Source organism: Carassius gibelio, chromosome B16 (assembly GCF_023724105.1).
Source record: "Carassius gibelio isolate Cgi1373 ecotype wild population from Czech Republic chromosome B16, carGib1.2-hapl.c, whole genome shotgun sequence".
Taxonomy (NCBI): Eukaryota; Metazoa; Chordata; class Actinopteri; order Cypriniformes; family Cyprinidae; genus Carassius; species Carassius gibelio.
Genome location: NC_068411.1, coordinates 2,873,384 through 2,889,176, shown reverse-complemented (window position 1 = coordinate 2,889,176; position 15,793 = coordinate 2,873,384). Strand labels below are relative to the sequence as shown.

General features: G+C 34.6%; 1 protein-coding gene across 2 annotated transcripts in view; it reads right to left on the bottom strand.

Moving 5' to 3' along the window:
- The window catches only part of adcy2a (adenylate cyclase 2a), a 167,825-nt gene that overhangs the window by 37,432 nt on the left and 114,600 nt on the right, over window positions 1-15,793 (bottom strand). For both annotated transcript variants that reach the window (XM_052577874.1, XM_052577875.1), the window contains 3 exons: window positions 2,784-2,932; window positions 1,981-2,092; window positions 1,517-1,644 (listed from right to left, as the gene is read on the bottom strand). In XM_052577874.1, the coding sequence (XP_052433834.1) occupies window positions 1,517-1,644; window positions 1,981-2,092; window positions 2,784-2,932 (389 nt within the window). The remainder of the gene's footprint in view (window positions 1-1,516; window positions 1,645-1,980; window positions 2,093-2,783; window positions 2,933-15,793) is intronic.

Here is a 15,793-nt window from a genome sequence, read left to right as displayed (position 1 = left end):
AGGCATGACCTTTTGAAAGTTGATTTTGTGACTCCAATTCACAATTTGAAAGAGATGCACCAAAAGTGGTCAGCATGACTCTGTTGTAAATTAATCATTTACTCATCCAGTGTACCAAACCTGTGAATTTCTTTCTTCTTTAGAGCATAAAATAAGATGCTTAACAACATGTCCTAGCTGCTTTTTTCCATACAGCTATCTGAGTAGGACCTTAGGATTTCAAGTTATAAATAATCAACATAGATCAACAAAATTGAGCCTTGTGTTTCTAATGTTATATTACATGTCTTCTGAAGCCATACAATTGCATCATGTGGAGAATATAAAAATTTGCATTAACTTATAGCTCTTAAATATTTCTTTAGCACATTCTAAACTGTAGTTTTGCAGACCATGATCAATATGATTTTGTTATTTATTCAGAAATGTTCTCAGCCGTTATAACATTATTTAAAATGTCCTTTTGGTTTCCACAGAAGAAAATAAAAGGGTTTAGAAAAACATGAGAAATGAAAAATTAACAACAAATAAAATTTTGGTGTGAATTATTAATTTTATTAAAGGTGCTGATCTGTAAAACATTGATTTGCACTTGGTTTAAAAATGAAAACTCAAGTATTTCTACACTCTGGAAATAAGTACTTAAAAACTACAATATAGCATTTTTATAGAATAATCATAAAATGTACTTTTTATGGTTGATAATAAGTTATTCTAAATCTGTGTTTCCAACAAGTTTTCCTGCAATCTTTAAACGGGAAATCACAGCATATTTTCCAACACCACAATTTGCCAGCAACTACTAATAGAGAGATTTCATTCTTCCAGGTTTCTGCAGAACAGATAGAGATAAGAAAAAGACAGCTCTCTCGTCTAGACTCAGCACCAGTCATTTTCCACAGTCTGACCTCTGAGGCCACTAACTCATTATCAGGATGGTCAGGTATCATGTCCTTCACAGCAGCGCTGGGCTGAGACCAATCAGCCCCTCTGCATGGAGGATTATAGGACTGGAATAGAAGCTTTGCTGCTGGACTGACACTGCCTAAATTCTATCATAGAAATTACACAGTTTGCTTAAATCCTGGTCTGTTTATTGTATAATAAAATGCTTTTAATTTGATTCAAATTGAAGTTACATGTAAATATAAACAGAATGATGATTTCAATTATTTATGTTCTAATATCCTGTTTTAATTTGAAATAAAGCCAGATGTTCACAATGCTGTTCTTTAGAGACAAAGTGTGAACAGGTCCAGAGGTGTTCAAGCTAATCACAGGCAAAGAATGTTTCAGCTAAGATATAAAGGAAACAACAGATATACAAGCTCTTTGTAAATGTACAGTTTGACAGATGTTTTGACTGGTGGGTCTCATTTGATTTTGCAGCAGAACCCATATTGTAGACCTTAAGTACCAGACTAGTTTATTGGAGTATTTAGTAGTAGTAGGTCAAATTAAAATTTAAAACACCAGCTGAGAACCACTGATAGCAGACATGTGTGGCTGAACTTACTTAATAGCTTCGCACATGTCAAGACCCATCTTCACACAGTTTTTGGCATGATTTGGCAAGGACTCTGGGAGGCCAGATACACAGTAATAACAGTCCCCTAAAATTTTTATTCTCATACATTCATTTTCCTGAAACACACAGAAACAAACATGTATGTCATCAACCAGAAAAAAAAGAAAAGAAAAAAAAAGTATAAAAAATTATAAAAAAATATATATATTATATATTATATAATAATAATAATAATAATAATAATAATAATAATATATATATATATATATATATATATATATATATATATATATATATATATATATATATATATATATATATATATATATATATAATATGTTTTAAATTATCTGCAACATTTGAGTTGAGTTTTTTTATATGTGCTATATTTTCCAAACCAGAAGGTTTGTATCAATAAAGTACTTGTCACTGGACTAGGAGATCCAGCTTACCTTGGCAATTTGGTCAAATTTGCCAAATAGCTCATTTAACATATGGACCAGCTCTCCAGGTGAGCAATCGCTGGCCAAGCGGGTAAATCCAACGATGTCAGCATACAAAATACTGTAAGAGAACATACATTTGTATGGGTGACTAAGGATTGGAAAAAAAAGACATCCGTATTTATTTAGATTAACTATTTAATGCATCTGACACTGCTTAATTGCTTCGGACTTATTATATTTATCATACAGTAGAACAATACAATAATGCTAATTGCAATGTTCCCCTCAGACCATAACAAAATGAACCACCACAAGAAAAGCACCCTCAGAATATTGCGTTTCTCAAGATCTCTGCATGTCTGAACGTGTGACACTTCATGTGACATAATTATTTTGTATTCTTTTAAATCCCTGACCTTTTCATTTCTGTGCATTACAGGCATAGATAAAATTTCCTGCTAATGCTGCTGTCTCACAGGGAATTAAAGCATAAGTAACAAGCAATAATTTTAGCACTACAAAATATTAAGTTAAATGAGAAAGTACTTTAAAAACTGTGAGACAGTGGAACTTGACGGACACGGTTACTTTATTGGAAATAATAATAATAATAATAATAATAATAATAATATCTTAGGCGGCTAAATTGGTTTAGTAACAAACAGTCCAATTGAGAGAAATACAACACATTGTCTCAAAAGAGCTCAGAAGTACATATATTTTTTATTACCCCACCCCCCAAAGCCCCAATCTCCCCCTGCCACCCATGTGGTGAAAATTCTTATTTTCTATTTATATAATCAACACACCTGACATTGGTGTGACGCTGTACATATAAATTATGGAAGTTGTTGGTGTTTTCCACCTGACCAAACTTTGGCCCCTGTAGTCTCTGTATGATTTCAGCTTTCATCACTCGGGCAATGTGAGCAGGAAGCAGAGACAGCAACAGACGTTCCTGTAGCAAAAACACACCACAACAAGGAATGAGAGATAATGTGAGATAATTATATCTCACATGCACACTTGTCTGGCTTGTCTCTTATGTGCATTAGAGATTTGAGTCTGATACAAAAGTTTCTGTTACCTAAAAGAACAGCACACACAGTCTTCTGAACAAAAAAAAATGCAAAGAAATAAGTGAAGAAACGCTCTGGAGAGCATCCAAAGGCACCATATAGACGTGTTTCCAATATGAAGGCTATTCTAAAGGGTATGTTACTTTATTATGACCCCTAAGAATGTTTTAGTTAATAGGTTTTGTAAATAAATAAATATATTAACCAATTATGATTTTGCCATAGGGTCAGCTACCTACACTGTACAACATTATAACCCTCAATTGTCACCTTAAAGAGCAATTTTTACTTGATTTTACCCATAAAAATAAGTTTTGTTGGTATCATTACATTAGTTTGATTCAGGGATACTAAATAGTATTATTGGATTTGAATACAACCAGTTACAATTTAGATTAGCCATTTTTAGGTTATAGTTTTCATTGGTTTTATGACTTTTGGAACTTGGATGTTTGTCTGGTGAATACAACATATCTATAATAAATGGGAAACACTATAACTTTTAAAACCCCACATTAAAAATTTATATTAAGCAAGACCATTACTGCAGGTGGTCAATCTGCATTTAAACATCACAGAAAATCCTGCTGCACATTAGTTCTGCTATATTAACCTTTCTTTACTGGAGCTCTTTCAGCAAATTATACCTTAGCTCACATTTTTCACAGGAGATGTGAAAATCCGTGAGTCTAAGGCTTCTGTAATGTGATATTCTTCTGTGATTGATGAGATTGGGTTAAAGTGGACTTTTGTGAAAAGGTAAAACTGAGATTACTGCATTAATTTAAACTTTATAAGATTTCCTTACAAGGCATAAAGTGTGAATGAATTTAATTAGATCTAACAGGGATAGTCTGGAGGCTCATTATTAAAGCTTATGAAAGCTTGAACTCTGTACTACATGCAAGAGAAGGTTAAATGTCCAGTAGGTCTGGTACATTTCCTCTATTCAACCATAATGAACTTATAAAAATCATTTTACAATAATGATAATTTTATTAGCATTTATTTAAGCTGTAACAAATGCATCATCCTTTTTTTGACTAATACATTTGCTATTAGATGAATGTAGTATCTACTTCAATAATAACAACAGCAGAAAACTGTGTAATGTTGCAGTGGTTGCTGAGACCACTGAGCTGTAGAATACACAATTCATTACCCATAGCCTGAGAGGATATTCTTAAGAGGTTAATCCAGAAGAGACCAGAGAGGCAATGTTTGACCTCTCGCAGAGCATATAGTCTGATGGAAGACAGCCAATATGCCAGCAGCAGCCGTCAGACTTCACAGAGACAGCAGTGGGCTTCAGTCCCACCATCTGCCTTTGTTGCCCTATCCAAACTGGGAGCTAAGAACCAGCATCACAGAAATGTCCTGATTTCAACTCATTAGCAACTGGGCAGAGAATAGGACAGTGTTTTGCATTATCTCAAAAGGGACAACTTCATGTCAAACCTATGGAAAAGTAATAATGGCCTAGAGACGGCAACAAATAAAAATATAGCTGCAAGCAGCGATGTCGGGCTCAAGCCATCAGTGCAACGCCAACCCGGTGGCATCGCGAAAACTGTAACCCTCTGACAATCAAGTTTTAAGGGATACGGCAGTTAAAGGGTTAATCTGACCAATCTAGACTTTGAAATCACATACACAGAACAATATATATATAACTTTAGTAACACTTTATTTTAATATTTATAAAGAAATGTATTAGGTGTGCACTGTAGCTGACACCTATATGAACACATTACAATTGTTTTGTGACTGCAAGTCTTTTTTCTCAAATGCTATTGAGCTTCAAATTTGCATTTGAGCCCATGTGAAAAAGTAGCATAATTTATATATGACTTACAGTTTGTTGTAATAAATATCAAACATTCAAATTAATTGTGCATTATAGCTGTCACCTAGATGAACAATTACAGTTGTTTTTATGACTGTTAGTCATTCTCTTTAAATGCTACTGACGTTAGAAAAGTGTATAACAATATCACATGTAACTTTAGAGACGGTCCATAAATTTCTAAAGTTTTCTTTTTCTCTTTGCCGGATTGCTGATGTCCTTTACTCGGGCATAGATGTCCATCCATCAATTACGAACATTCAGCCGCAAACATGAGGTGTGAGCGGTCGCGAGCGCGGATGGGAGAATGGCGCATGTTTGTTTTTGTTTTTTTTGGTTTTTTTTGAGCAACTGGGATGGTGCCTCCTCTGGGAGTTGGTGCCCTACGAAGACTGCATACTCTGCATATAGGGAGCGGCGGTACTATCTGGAAGATATATTCCTCAAACCATCGTACAAGAAGAGGTGATGCTAGTCCTTCAAGAATCGCTCAAAACCTATTCAAGTGTACAGTTTCCTTTTATTGCATCTTGAAATAAATATTTCTGAATTCTGAATCAAACTGGGTTGTGTTTATTTATTTATTTTATAAGACAACTGAGACTTTAATCTCCTTTGTAATATATGTGATTTTAAACCAAGAACAACGTATTTATAGATGTATTACTGCTTAATAATGACTATTATTAAGGGAAAAGGCTTTATAATCATGAACTATTTACTAATGCTTAGCTAATGAGTGCAGTTATTATAAAGTGTTACAAATGCATTTACTAATGTTAACAAATTAGACATTATTTTACAGTGTTACCAAATCCTTTAATAATTTATTAGTGTTTTGTAATGATTTGAATGACCTATAAGCATTTGTGAAATAGTTTTGCTTGGATTGCAGCTTAATCTGTCAGTTGAAGAGTTTTACTGTTACATCCATGAGATTAATACATGTCATGTCACGTCACATGAGTTTGAAATTATTATTTGCAGCACAAATAAGGATTCTTAGGATGTTTTTAAATCCATAAAACTGTCAGAAAAGGATAAGGCCTAAAAGATTTCTTAACCTGTAATGAAAGGGCAAAAACACCACCATTAGCAACAACAAAAACAATAACAATTTAAAATACAGATTTTTTTCCTGATTATTAAAGGGATGATTAGGTCTCTCTCTCTCTCTCTCTCTCTCTCTCTCTCCCAGACAGCCCGTCCCAACAATCCACACACTCTGTCAGTCACCAAAAATTCACAGTCACCAACCCCCTCACACTCCCCCTCCCTCTCCCCCTCCCTTCCCTCACACAGACAGAGTGGCCAGAGTGAGATCATGTCAGTTGAGAAGTCTGACAGTTTTTTTTTAATTTTCTGTTATCCATACAGTGTTGTAAAGTCATGAAACTATGCATGTTTCCTCAGAATGATTTGATCTCTGTATGAAAAAATGCTTTGAAGTGTTTGGAAGCTGCAATTTAAACATACAAGACAATTAATGTTTCCCTTTTACTGTCATTTCAAAAAATCACCACAACAAAACCGTTCAAGCTAACCAAATTCCGTTCACAATTTATGTTCCTCAATGTTTTTTCTTCATGTAGACAAAGTTTGGTGTGTATAGTGTACTTCCCCTGTGAGAAGTAGCCTATTCATTAATTCACAAAATAATTTTCCCAAAAAAACATATTCAAATTAAAATAGCGGACTTCCTGTTGGTTGTAGCTTATGACTGTGAATTAGAAAGTTGTCCATCTTGATAAGAACAATTTATGTACGGAGTTTGGTGTCTGTAGCTAAAACTAACCCCCCCCCCCCCACTTTTGACAAAAGATTGCGCTATAGAGTGCCTTTTCCACGCCCTTTTAACAGCTTTTTCCATTGTATGTGTTATGAGTTTCCTGTAAATCTGAGGTTGTTATCTGCCTCAAAATCACCATAACAGAATATTCAAGTTTGACACGTTACCATGGCAACACTATATTAGATATCAATATCCCCACAACAGGTATACATCGGCTGTGTGTTGTCATTGTTCTGATGAAGTTTGAAGCAAATCGAGTAAAAATAAGATGCTGAATTCAAAGCATTTTAAAAATGACTCACTTCCTGCTGCCAGTTGGTGGCACTATAGCTTTGACTTCTAATAGTCACATATATGCGATCGGCATCATACATTGAATAATCTGATGAAGTTTGATTAAAATCAAGACATGTATGTGGATGGTATTAGACACTTCCTGTTTCTCAATTCTCGCCATAATTTGAATGCCTCGCCACGAGCAAACCGTTTGAGATATCAAAAATCCCCTGCCAATTTTTCATCCTCAATGTCTTGAGATCATATTGACCGAGTTTGGTGGCAATCGAGTAAAAAACCTATGACAAGTATATCAAATTCCAGAGCATGCGCTTTTTACATAACTCTAAATAGCTGACTTTCTGTTGGGCGGAGCCTATGACATGCAATACGCAAGTTGTTCGGCACGATGAGATCTATATGTGTACTGAGTTTCATATTAATACGTGTAAGTATATGTGAGCCATACATCAACTATTCTGACTGTGTTCCAGGGGGCGTCGTAGAGCCCCTGTGCCACGCCCGGGTCCCAGCCTCTGCAGGCTCCTTAAGGCCACAGATTCCAAAGTGTGTGCAAATTTTCAAGAGTTTTTGAGTATGTTAAGGACCCCAAAAGCCCCCACAACTTTGACGACAAATATGAATAATAAACCCCAAATAGCCAACTTCCTGTTGGGCGGAGCCTATGATATGCAATACGAAAGTTGTTTGTATTGATGAGTTCTATATTTGTACCAAGTTTCGTACGTCTACGTGCAAGTATGTATGATATATGGCCCTCCATATTTCAGGGGGCGCTGTAGAGCCTAATAATAAAAATAATAAATAATAATAAATATAGCTGCAAGCAGCGATGGCGGGCTCAAGCCACCAATGCCATCGCCACCCCGGTGGCATCAGGTAAACTGTGCCCAGCGGGCACATTCATTCACACTATCCCTCTGGCAGTGAGGTTTTAAATGATATGGCAGTTAAAGGGTTAATCCGAATCATCTAGACTTTAAAATCACATTCACAGAACAATATATATATATAACTTGAGTAACATTTTACAATAAGATTTCATTTATAAACATTATGTTAACATGAACAAAATGTATATAGCATTCATTCATGTCAGTTAATATTCCAAACTTAAACATTAAAACATAGTTTTATTGTGATTTTTTTCCAAGCACATTTTACCAATTCCAAACCATATCAATCTTAATAACTACCATTATTTTTTATTTAATCATTTATGAGTTCTATACAATAGTCCATGAAAGCTGGAAGTGAAAAACTCCTTATATTCACGTGTGCAGAATTATTAGGCATGTTTTCTTTTACAGATGAAATGCGCTAAAAAAGAGTTTTAACTCAAACTGTAAAGCCCATGAGAAATATCAAACACAAATGCAATACAGAAATGGATAAGTTAAGACTTGACCATTGTACAAAAAATGCTGACTGGGTCATGAGGTCAGAAAAGAAGAAGAAAAAAACAGGTCAAGAAGAATTGCAAAATAATTAGGAATTAATGTGAAGATTAATTTTTAGTAAATTCTGCAAGACAGACTTTCAGGAAAGGAGGTGAAATAAAAATGAGCTCCTAAATCTTAATCCCAGATTCTGGAAGATATATTCCTCAAACCATCGGACAAGAGGAGGTGGTGCTGGTCCTTCACAGGTCACTCTAATCGGTTCATAAAGCCTATATATAAAGTCCTAATATATAGTATTTTACAATACTTCATGGTATTCTAATTAAATAATTTTTTGGAATCTTAGATCTCTCAGAACCTGACACATTGTAATTCTGAGACTCCAGGAAAGTGGCAGTTCTGTAAAATGTTGGCGCTGGAGACTAAATGCTCCCTGATAGTTTCACACCTAATTCACTTAACACACACACAAACACACACACACACAGACACACATTACCCACAGTGACAGAGTGACATCAGATGTATGATAGTTTTTTAATTTTCTATCATCCATATAGTGTTGTATAGTCATGAAACTATGCATATTTCCTCAGAATGACTTGTCTTCTATGTGTACATTTTTTTTTAAGTGTTTAGAAGCTGCACTTTTAAAAAATAAAAGACATTTACTGGTTACTTTTTTACTGTTATTTCAAAAAATCAACACGACAAAACCATTCAAGCTATCCAATATTCATTCGCACCTGTTCTGTAAGATACATTCTTTAAACAGTGTTAAAAGAGGATGTGGTGCTGAACCTTCAAGAGTCACTCAAAACTTATCTGTCCATAAAGCCTATTAAGAATAATTCTTAATATACAGTTCACAATACTTCTGCTTGTTATTCTAATTAAGTAAGGGTCATTTTATCATTAAAATACATAAAATTCATATTATTTTTCTTTGAAAGATTTCTATAAATGATTTAAATTATACTTGTTTCTACAATAATTATTTAAAAGTAATCCTATAGCTCCATCTGGTGGGCATTATTGGTACTAAGAATTGCAAGCTTGATTTATAAGTTATGATAGTTTTAATTTTATGCTGGCTCTTGAAAATGATAAAGCTATGAAACATACTGTGCTTCCTTCAAATGATGACTTCTACGTATATAAAAAATTATGAAGAGTTGGAATGAAAAATGTTAAAGATATAGTAAAATAACTATTTTTTTTTTTTTATGTTACTTTAATAAATCGCTAAGGCTACACCATTTAAGGTATCCTAAACCCATTCGCAATTTAACATCTTCAGTATATTGGCTTGGTGTGAACTACTTTTGTCTTGGAGGAGTATGAATTCATTTACAAGCAGATTTTATCATAAATCCACAATAACATTTCTGAGTTCTTTATCAATCTGTGTTGTTGTTTGTTTATTTTTATTTTTATTTTTTTTCATAGGAAGATAAGTGACCCTTTACTCTCCTTTTTAATAAATGTGCTTATAAACCAAGAACAAGCTATTTATAGTTGTATTTATAAACTGCTTACTACTGACTATTAATATTGGGACAAGGCTTTATAAAGCATGAACTGACTATTTACTAATGAGTGCAGTTATTATAAAGTGTTATCAATGCATTTGCTAATGTTAACAAATTAGACATTATTTTGCAGTGTTATCAAACCCCTTAAATGATTTGTAAGTGTTTTGTAATGATTTTATTGACCTACAAGCATTTGTGAAATTTCTGCTTGCATTACAGCTTAGTCTTGATCTGTGAGCTGAACAGATTTACTGTTACATCCATGAGATTATGTAAATTCAAATAAATATCATGTCACAGGATGTCAGAGGTCAGTATCAAATTAATTTGAAATTATTATTTGCAGCACAAATACGTTTTTTTAGGATTTTTAAAAATCCCTAAAACTGGCAGAAAAGGATAAGGCCTAAGATTTCTATGTGAGTGGCTAAATTTATTTGTTTTTATAACTATAATGCATAAACTATGAAATTATACAAAATGCATAGAAAAGTAAAATTAGCCTACTGCAATCATTCTAAACAGCTTGAATAAAACCTGTTAATATTTATTATAGACCACTGTAACTGTGTATAATCTAACAAACAAGTTTATTATGAAAATAAAAGTTTGTACACCAGATAAATTGGACGATAAAGAAATTGCTAACAATAGTATAATAGAACATGTTTTAGGTTTTTAGGCGTTTAGATGCAGAAATGGACAAATCAAATGTAAAAAAAAATGAAATTGATTTAATTGAATATAGATTAAGTCTTGTTAGAGCAAAATAATAAATAAATACGTACACACATTAAAAAAGCAGCCAAGATGAATGAGTTTCATTTTTTATATAGATTAAAATTGAAGACAGAAGCAGCTGGTATATAAGGTCACTTAATATTAAAATCCAGTAGATCCACTTCAGATTTATTTCTCAACAGTTTATGTTCACGTGGCTGTTTTCGTTTATATTCGCTATTATGTATTTTGAAATAATCTTGTCCGTGATGTGTTCGTTCTTACGACGAAAGGCAGAATCCTGCAGCTTGAGAGGTATATGTTATTCTGCCAGTCGCGCTTTCAAATGGTCTTGCACACTTAAACGGGTCACAAACACCTGCATTTAGCTCTTGTTGTGTTATAATGAGTGTATTGTGTGCATTTATGGCAATAATTTATTTTAAAAGCTCTTAAACAAGAATAAATTTGTTTGTTTTGAACTTGTGACACTGTGCGCACTGATCGGAGGCAGTGATTTCAGATAGGCAGCCGCAAATATTTCATTTTCACACAAACAGTTCAAAAACATCTTAATTTGGCTCTTGGTGTGTTCTAATTGGTGAATTGTGTGATATTGCTGCAATACTTTATTTTTAATAGCTATAAAACAAGAATAAACTCATTTTTTTCTGAGCTCATCATTCCACACGCTCCTGCTCAGAGCGGTATTCATCTCTCGTGTTTCTCACTTATCACCACACATCAATTATTAATGAGCCCTGACCTGGTAATAATCATATATGTTGGTTTAGCTTGTCAGTGTGAATTAAATCTAAGTATTTATATGTATCTTAACCAGTGGTGTCAAAAGTACTGGCATTCATTACTCAAGTAGAAGTATAGATACTAGGGTTTAAAAAGACTTTTGTAGAAGTTGAAGTATCAACTCAAGCTTTTTACTCAAGTAAAAGTGTAAAAGTACTGGTTTAAAAAACTACTTAAAGTATAAAAGTAAAAGTAATGTAAGGGGAAAAAAATGCCATTAAGAACAAAAGCTTAGGCCGCACCACAGGGGCCTATTGTGTACTACCCCACCGCCTCAAAAAACATTTTTCTAAAGGCCATAGGCCATAATGACTATAATGTTCATGTTGAAAAATTTGGGATGCACTAGGCTTCCTGTTTCAGCCGCATATATAAAAATACAAAAATGGTGTGCACATCCCAAACATCCAATTAGGACACAGGTGCAAGACAACTAAATGATATAGACAAATAAAGAAGTGAAGTCTGAACACTGAAAACTACTGCTCCAGAGGAATTTAATTAAGCAACGTTTCGACCTTCAGGTCTTCCTCAGCCGCATATATGCCCATTTAAAATGAACGCACTTTAGTACAATGCAAATACATTAAAGGACTAGAGATATGATGACTAGTTGCCAATAAGTATTGTTATAGTGCAAAAAAGTCAAACTTCAGAGGCTTGTCATCAATAACTTTTAATGGAATGTTTATGTACATACATGATTAGCTGCAGGAATCTGCGAGGGCAATGGACAAGAACATTGGTGCAGGCTTAGTAACAATTACACTTGTATGGTGGTCTATTTACAGTAAACATTATAGTGCTGTCAAAATGAATGATTAATCCAAGTGATTGATCAAAAACTAAAACTGAAAAAGAAATCATAATCCTGATACTTTCTTGATTGATAGCTTCTTGTATTTGGTACATACGTCTGCTATGTCCAGTGTTCGGGGGGTAACGAGTTACAAAGTTGGTATAGCCTACTTATCACAACATTGTCAATCGCATCGTCAATCGAAAACGCTAATTTATTAAAACATCTCGCTACCGAACTACCTACAGTAGCTTAATTTGTGGAGGACGAAGAAAAAGCACTCATTTGGTAAATGAGCCAGTGAGAAATAATAACTTTTAAATAGGGTCCAGTGCCTTTTCAATACTTTTAAAATGGTACCGGCTCCTAAACGGTGCCTGAACCGATACTTTAAAAAAAAGAAACACAATAAAACTATGGATAACTTTAAAGAACATTACAAATATTTAAAATAAATCCATAGCTTGTTGTGCAAGTTTTGCTTCCCTTAATCTAAGGCTAATAAATGTATTTCACAATCTGGGTCATTATTTAATACAAAAGCACACATAATGTTTCTACTGTATCTCTGTCACTCACTCTGATATAAAAGTTAACATGAGTGCTGTCTGTCACTGTTTTAAATCAGTTCTGTGAATTACTGTATGGTCATTCTTTATAAAGTAGCAACAATGTCGTTTTTAAAATACAGTACTGTGCAAAAGTCTTATGGAAAAATTTGTATTTTCTCCCCAAAAAGGGTTTTAAGCCAGTTATTTATATCTTTTGCTGTAGTGTGTCAGTAGGAAATATCAGTTGGTCATTAATTTTAGTAATAATCTAGTGCGATTCTGAATGCACAAGCAGTCTGACAACGGGAAAATTAATGTTTGGAAATGTAAACTGATATTTTATACTGACATACTACAGCAAAATATATAAATAACTGTCCGAACACCATTCTTTTAAGTGAAAATACTAAAGTGTCTAATACTTTTGCACAGTAGTGTATGTATAAAGTACGTATGATTAAATTAAGTATATTTTAGTAAGTGTAATTAAAGTATGTGTTCGTTCATATGTGTTAAGGGCTAGATTTTCGCTGGAGGAAACGGCTGTGGTGTGATGAGCGAAAACTTTACAGATGAGAAACCGACTGCTACCTCGTGACTTTTTGTAAACTGTATTTATGACAAAGAACTGCACAGATATGGATATTCTAACAATCTATCGATAAACACATACCTTGTGTCCTCTGTTTGTTTAAGTGCGCATGCGCTGCTCCGTTCGCGGTCTGCGCCTCTGCGGATTGAAGTGCGCGCTCAAAGACGGGAGGAGACCGGTCTGAAGCTGGTTTCATGTGAAATTTAAGCGGACTGACTCTGAGGCGATCGGATACCGGTTCCATACCCAACCCTACTTTTAAGAAATATATATTTTGATAAACAAACCCAAAACTGTCTATGTCCTGGCTGGACTGTGATGTGATTTGTGTCACGTGCAGGTGCAATGGATCACGTACAGACCAATAGGGTGTCGGAATGGTATATGTTTATACTTCTCATCCAACCACAATCAAATTCACTCCATCCGGATGGCGCGATTTATCTGGATAGGTTTTTTTTTTTTTTTTTTATGATGACAAGCCGGAATGAAAACAAGCCGAAATGAAATAGCAGTAACGAAGCTATTTTTAAAATGTAAGGAGTAGAAAGTACAGATACTTGCCTGAAAATGTAAGGAGTAGAAGTAAAAAGTCTGCTGAAAAATAATCACTCAAGTAAAGTATAGATACCCCAAATTTCTACTTAAGTACAGTAACGAAGTATTTGTACTTCGTTACTTGACACTTCTGATCTTAACCGATTTAAAAGTGAAACCAACAGAGAGTCTCCTCCCTTTTTTAGTCTGGGAATTGCACCTAGGGGCGCTATTTCTCTCAGACAATGGAAGTCTAAGCACACACACTCAAACAGAGGGACAGAGTGAGATGAAATGTCTGCCAGTTTTTTAATTTTCTGTTATCCATACAGTGTTGTAAAGTCATGAAACTATGCATATTTCCTCAGAATGACTTTTTTCTGTATGAAAAAAAGTTTTGAAGTGTTTGGAATTTAAAAATGCAGGAAAATTCATAATTCTATTTTTACTGTCATTTAAAGAAAATCACCACGACAAAACCATCCAAGCTATCCAAAACCCATTCACAATTTAAGTTCCTCTCCTCTGAGCAGTATGCATTAATTCACAGCTAAATGTAAAAAAAATCCAAATTCAAATCAAAATAGCCGACTTCCTGTTGAAGTAGCTGATGACTGTGAATTAGAAAGTTGTCCGTCTTGATAAGATCAATTTTTGTACTGAGTTTGGTGTCTGTAGCTAAAACTAACCCCCCCACTTTTGACAAAAGGTGGCGCCATAGAGTGCCTCTTCAACGCCCTCTTATGAACTTTTGCCAGTGTCTAGCTGTCATAAATACTGATATGTGTTCTGAGTTTGATGAAATTCTAAGCATGTTATATGCCTCAAAATCACCAGAGAAGTATTCCAGTTTGACATGTTGCCACGGCAACAATATTTTTACATATCGATATCCCCCCAGCAGATTTATATCGACTGTGTTTTAACATTATTCTGATGAAGTTTGAAACAAATCGAGTAAAAATAAGATGCTGAATTCAAAGCATTTTGAAAATGACACACTTCCTGCTGCCAGTTGGTGATGCTATAACTTTGACTGTTAATAGTCACATATATGCGATCGACACCATACAATGAATAATCTGATGAAGTTTGATTAAAATTAGGAAATGTATGTGGATGGTATCAGACACTTCCTGTTTCTCAATTCTCGCCATAAATTCAACGCCACGCTACGAGCAAACCGTTCTAGATATCAAAAATCCCCTGGCAATTTTTCATCCCCAATGTCTTGAGATCATGTTGACCGAGTTTGGTGGCAATCGAGTAAAAAACCTATGACAAGTATATCAAATTCCAGAGCATGCGCTTTTTACATAACTCTAAATAGCTGACTTCCTGTTGGGCGGAGCCTATGACATGCAATACGCAAGTTGTTCGGCACAATGAGATCTATATGTGTACTGAGTTTCATATTAATACGTGCAAGTATGTGTGAGCTATACATCAACATTTATGACTGTGTTCCAGGGGGTGCCGTAGAGCCAGAAAAGTTAAATGTATATATAAGGAACAGCTGGAGGACCAATTTGCAACTTATTATGTCAATTGGCAACATGATTGGGTATAAAAAGAGCCTCTCAGTGTGGCAGTGTCTCTCAGAAAGCAAGATGGGCAGAGGATCACCAATTCCCCCAATGTGGCGGTGAAAAAATTGTGGAGCAAAAGTTTGAAGTTATCGTCATCTACAGTGCATAATATCATCCAATCTCTATGCATAAGGGTCAAGTCCTTAAGGATCTTCAGGCCCTTAGATGCCACTGCATCACATACAGGAATGCTACTGTAATGGAAATCACAACATGGGCTCAGAGGACAAGGACAACCCAAGTTGTTATCAGCGCTCAGTTCAGAAGCCTGC